The following is a 5,679-nucleotide window of genomic DNA, read 5'->3' as shown; positions in this document are numbered from 1 at the left end:
AAAGGAAAATGCTTTTCTGCGTGATGCTCGAGGACCTTATGGAGACCTCGGTATTGAGCATCCCACTTGTGCCCTCCCAAAAAATAAAAATAGGGCTAATGGGATTTCCCCATTGGATTCTGAATTATTGCAGAAAATGTGGCAAATACAAGTTTATGACGCATGTGCATTTTGTCCAGCAAGATTTTCACTAATGAACAGCATCCTTGTGATAACAAACTATAAACAAACTACACCTTGGTTGCATGAGCACAATGGTTTACTGACGTATTTTAAATAGTAGATCTAAACGTCTGAACAATTGGAAAAATGCTGAATAATTTCCGTGTTTTCGGAGTCACTGTATATGAAAACACTCCGTCAGAGGCGAGACATTGTCTGCATGTCCTGAGTGAGGTCCACTTTTTAGGCTCCTGATGGATGCACGCATACAAATCACATCTGCATAATCCAGCGTAGATGCACACTTATTAAAAAAAACTATTTATTTCATCATAAATGTTTTGTACCGGTCTGTGTTAAGATTCTTTTGGCTTTAATTTGATATCTGACTGTAGATACAGAGCGGAAGAGAAAGGGGGGATGACATGCCTGAGACGTCACGGTAACTGAGCCACCGGGACGCTTTAATCACGTCTTATTCACACCCGATAAACTACCACAAGTTCTTACGACTGGTGAATTATCATTGATCTTAAGTGCATTTGAAGCATACATGTCGGCCCCTCCACTGCACACCGATGCCTGGGGGGGCACATCACTTCCATTCTCTCTCCTCCCGACTCAATGTCATGCTTTGTCCTCCTATTCCGTGTGTCCATTTCACACTAATTCAAACCCAAAAATGATCCTGTGACGGGGCTCAGCTGGGACCTTCTGATAGATGAGAAGAGAGGGCAACGGAGGAAAGGAGAGGAGGATGGAGGAAGAGGAAGAAGCAGATAATGGGGGGGGGGGGGGGATTAGATATGCTGAAATCCAAACCAGCAATCTGAGGATATCAATTGCAGCGTTGATGACCATCTTTGACAACGGCAGCTGGTAAAGCATACAGAATAAGGTGTTGTCACCACAGCCACCGCGATCACTGATAAGCTATGCACAGTCCTAATCAGTACACTTGCTGCTGCATCTACAAAAGCAACACACACATATTTTGGATCAAACCCCAGATCCAGCTCCACTTTCTGGCGTCGTCCTACCTGCAGGCTGCAAGTGGAGCAGGCCTAACTAATCCATCAGCGATAGCTGGCTGCTCTGACATATATTATTAATGATAAGCTGCTGCCACTATCCCCCTGTCCCTTATTCTTGGTCATTCTCCCAATCTTTCATCCTGCACAACTGCATTTCCTGTTCTTTAAAAAAAAATGTTTTCAGTGCACTCGTTTTCTCCGCGTGTGCACGTGTGTATTTGTGTGTTAATGAAAAGTGTGTCTCCTTGGACAATCTTCTCTTCTTTTCTCCTTTTAGCGTACAGCGAAACCACAGGCAGATGATGAGAGACATGATGGCAGATCCACATGACATGCTGAGACACACACACACACACACACACCCATCACAATGTTCCATCTGAATTCAGCGCTACCTCATAACAGGTGACCCCCTCTTTAAATTACTAACCCATTCACTGCTTCCCGTACTCTGCTTTTTAAAATAGATGTGACTCCTCTCTGCGCTAAATGGAGCAGAAACAATGGCGCTAATATATGTGTGAAGACACAGGTGACACCAGGTAGGACGAAGAGTCCACCTGTCTCCCATTGTCCTCACATCCTTCGAGAGTTGTATCTTCGATTCGCCGCTTCCCATTTTCTCTTCACCTCCTTAATCATCGCACGGAACCGAAAAGGTAGAAGGTAACATGGTATATTTTTTTAACCCGAGTACAAAAAACTATTGGAGGAACGAGCATGCTGGCATGCTTCTGTCAATGGAGCTTAATATTTGGGTTTATTCCCTTGATTTACATCAGCACAGCAGCGCTGACTGACGTGCTGGGGGGGCAACCGGGTTAGATTAGCGGGTTAGAGCGGGGACTCGGAGGGGCAGGAGCTTTTGGCCCCAGGTGAGCAGCAGCTTGGGTTTCTGAAAGCAGACCCCCCCCCCCCAGACCCCCTCCACCCCCCTTCGCCTTCCAGGAACAGGGGCCAACTTCATCAATAATTCAACGCACATCAACTCACCACTCGCCGCCGCAGCAGGATGGTATGGTTGTGTGTGTGAGGAGAAGATAAAGCTTTTGTTGGTGCAGAACAAGTGGAGGAAGAGAGAAAGAGAGAGAGCGTAAAGGAAGAAGGAGAGAGAGAGAGAGACAGTGACGGAAACAATTGTGAGCGTGCTGCAGGTGTTTCTGTCCGTGCAGACGCTCGATATACGTGACGCCGCTCTGTGTGCGCCACGTCTTTCCTTCCCTTCGACCAATCGGTTTACAGTGCTCACAGTCGTTTTTGGTTTCTGGCCCCCGAAGCTGCCGCTGCTACCCAGGAACAATGAGTGTGTGGGTGGGGGAGGGGGGGGGGGATTCAGTTCCTGCACCGGGGGACCGAAGGCAATTTGACCCCTGCGAGACAAGAATCTACAGCCGGTGGATGGGTGTCATGGTCAAGTATGCAAGACGAGCGCGCCGGGTGTCTGCTAATCCACCCCAAATCCAGTTTCAAATCAGACCAGCAAACCATTTATAATGTCAGCAACTGAACACTTGTCCGAGCGAGCGGCTCCGGTTAGATGAAACCCGATCGCCGCAATTACAGGTTTTCTATCCAAGTATTTACACTGATCAAAGAAATTCAAACCTTGTTTTTGTGGGAGGGAAAAAACAAAAAAAACATCAACTAATACTAAGCCAAATGTGGAGCGGGTGTAATCCATCAGTATAGTAGTGTGGTGTCGGGCCTGCATGCTGATCAAATAACGCACTCCAGCAGCCCTGTCACCAGACTGCAGAGTAAATACATAATACAGTGTCAACAGAGCGGCACTGTACAGCGTGTAGGTTACAAGCAGCTGTTTCAGGAGCCTTAACGCGGTTACCGACGAAGCCAGGAGGTACTGGAGAGGGAATGAAAGGGGACTTTTCCAAAGGATTATCATTCATGATTGATTATTTGGCCCCCAAAAAAATTCTGTTAGAATTCATGCATTCAATAACAAGTATTCCCCCTTTTTAGGAATGCATACATACACCTCGTGACAAAAAGTCATTGCAAATTGTCGTTGTAAAATCTATTTCTGTAATTATTCCTGACATAGTCGCACAATAAATCTGACTGTGAGACCCGATACTGACAGCGGACTAACCAACATCAATTGCAGCACGAAAAACCGATGACGTAGCCTACTTGTCTCCCATATCAGCTTCATCTGTTTAGTTTTTTCCTGGGAAGATGCCACTATTCAATGTGGTGTGATGCATGTTGATGTGCAGACCCCACTACCCATAATGACCATGCGTCTCTTATCGGTTGTCAATCATTAGAGAGTGGCCTACTCCATTAACCACGCCCACAAGTTACTTCCTGTAAATTGTAAACTCAGTTTCCTGGGGGGGGGGGGGGGGGTATCGGTGCCCGGCGTACTGTGTATAGGTTAGTGGGAGGAGCTATCCTAGCTGTAGTATTTGTTGCAACTCTACTTTGTTATGTATGTGCAGGTGTGTCAGCCGAAGGCTCATGTGGCCAACCTAAGCGGTACATGAGGTCAGCCTTTGGACATTTAATCAAACATTTGGGATCCCTTGTAAGACTTTAGGAAAGCTGCAAGAGTTTCAGGCTTGTCAATGCGTGCAAGGCCTCAAGGCAAAACACCTGCCGATGTGTGTCTGTGTTTTCCTGACCTTGTCTTATGGAGACGTATCGCCCGTTGGCGGCCATCAGAACCACCTGCGGGTGGCTCTCCTCCAGGTCAAACAGTTCGTCTTTGCCCGGTTTGGAGCAGCGTCCGGACCGGAGGGTGCCAGTCGGCCCCATGGGAGACAAATACTTCCCCTCGCAGTCTTTAAAGGCCAGCTTCCCGCACTTCAGCTCCAGCGTGTACGCCGCGGTCCTGCCGCTCTGCGTCGACAGCTTCCCGTCGTTGCTGAGGAAACGGCCGTCGCAGGTCTTAAGGAAGTACTTCCCGTCCAGGTAGATGAGCGTCAGGAGCGCCGCCACACCCCAGGGAATGTTCATGTCCACGGCGATCTCTCCGTCCTCCGCGGAGAGGCGGGCGTACCGCTTGCGGGCCACGGACAGCAGGTTGGCCTGCGGATGCAGAGCCAGGTGCACCGCCCACAGCTCGGCATCTGTTATTACCTGGGCGAAGCAGGACAGGTAGTCCCGAGAGCCGCCGAAGAAGCGGAGGTGCTGCTCGGACTGCAGGGCCCAGCGACCGTCCGATTGGGCCACGATGAGGAAGCGGCAGTCCGAGTTTTGTCCGTCGGCCTCGCAGGTGACTTTGCCGTCCTTGTCCGAGGCCAGGTAGCGTCCCAGGTGGCTACGCAGGTAGACCACCTGGGAGTCCTGCTCTAGGGTCCATATCTGCTTCTTCTTCAGGCTCGGAGCTGAGGCATTCACCTGAGGGATAAGACAGTGTAGAAGCATGAAGGTCTTTCATCCACCATCTTGTATTCTCTGTATAAGATGTCTAAACAAGAAAATACCTGCACAGACACCAAAGATCATGGCAACATGTTACAATACTTCTTGTACACCGGATGACATGCTTGTACCTTGAAGCCGAAGGCCTCCGCGGTGAGGTAGCGACCCTCGTGGTTGATTAGACCAAACTGCAACTTCAAGGGGCGGTTCCCGTTGGCGGGCATCTTCACTTGTGGATTCAGGGAAAGGAGAAACCAATGAGGTGAGACCAGTTAGGGATGGAGGGAACGAGTGGGAAAGGAGAAAGAGGATAGGGTCGATCGACCCGACCTGGAATGCAGAAGTGAGAGGCTGTACCTTTTTAAAGATGTGAGGAATACGGGAGGGGAGGAAGTCATGGAGAATGATGAAATGAGAAAGTCTTAAAGACAGGAAATCAATTCATTAAGGTACAGTATAAAAACCTCTCCAGAGACCACCGATTCCTACCCCCCCCCCACCCCCCACCCTCGCCCCGTGGCTTCATTATACATGTTCCTGCTCCAGCCTCTTAATTGACTTACTGTGGTTTTGTGGCTTCCCCTCTGCAGTTTCTGCGGCTCTAATTCCAGCTCCCAGATTTAAGAGGCTACTTTTGCCAAAGCCGTCCTCTTGTAATTCTCTCTCTCTCTCTCTCTCTCTCTCTCCTCTCCTCTCCTCTCCGTTTTTCTTCTCACTGGCTCTCCCGTCCTGTTGATTGGCTCTGCTGGCCACTGCCACCACCAAACTCGGTTTGCTCGCCCTAATCAGGCAGCATGGACTCGAGTCGAGCTCGATCTGTCTCTAGTCAACCTCTCTGTTTCTGTGGACTCATTTTGTTCTGGACTGTTTATCTCCAATTCTGCAGCTGACCCCCCCAACCCCCCCAACCTCACGCTTGCTTGACTTGTTATTCACCCTGAAGGTTCAATCCCCTTGTCCCCACCTGACTAGCCTCCCTTTCCATTTATTTTGGTTCTTTCGCCGACTCCATCTCTGGATCACACTGACCTTCTCCTTCGACCTCCCTTGAAGTCCGGGTTCCTCGTTACTCAGACAAAAGTTTGATCAGCGGAGA

General features: G+C 49.3%; 1 protein-coding gene across 2 annotated transcripts in view; it reads right to left on the bottom strand.

Moving 5' to 3' along the window:
* fscn2b (fascin actin-bundling protein 2b, retinal) overlaps positions 1 to 4,977 on the bottom strand; it is a 10,011-nt gene extending 5,034 nt beyond the window's left edge. For both annotated transcript variants that reach the window (XM_056429933.1, XM_056429934.1), the window contains exons 1-2: positions 4,715 to 4,977; positions 3,842 to 4,559 (exon numbers count right to left, since the gene is read on the bottom strand). In XM_056429933.1, coding sequence (XP_056285908.1) covers positions 3,842 to 4,559; positions 4,715 to 4,807 — 811 coding nt within the window. In that variant the 5' untranslated portion in view covers positions 4,808 to 4,977. The remainder of the gene's footprint in view (positions 1 to 3,841; positions 4,560 to 4,714) is intronic.
* Between the last annotated feature and the right edge of the window lie 702 nt (positions 4,978 to 5,679).

This window comes from Pseudoliparis swirei, chromosome 13 (genome assembly GCF_029220125.1).
Source record: "Pseudoliparis swirei isolate HS2019 ecotype Mariana Trench chromosome 13, NWPU_hadal_v1, whole genome shotgun sequence".
In the NCBI taxonomy this organism is placed as follows: domain Eukaryota; kingdom Metazoa; phylum Chordata; class Actinopteri; order Perciformes; family Liparidae; genus Pseudoliparis; species Pseudoliparis swirei.
Note: the sequence above shows the minus strand (reverse complement) of the source record. Positions and strands in the feature narration are given on the sequence as shown.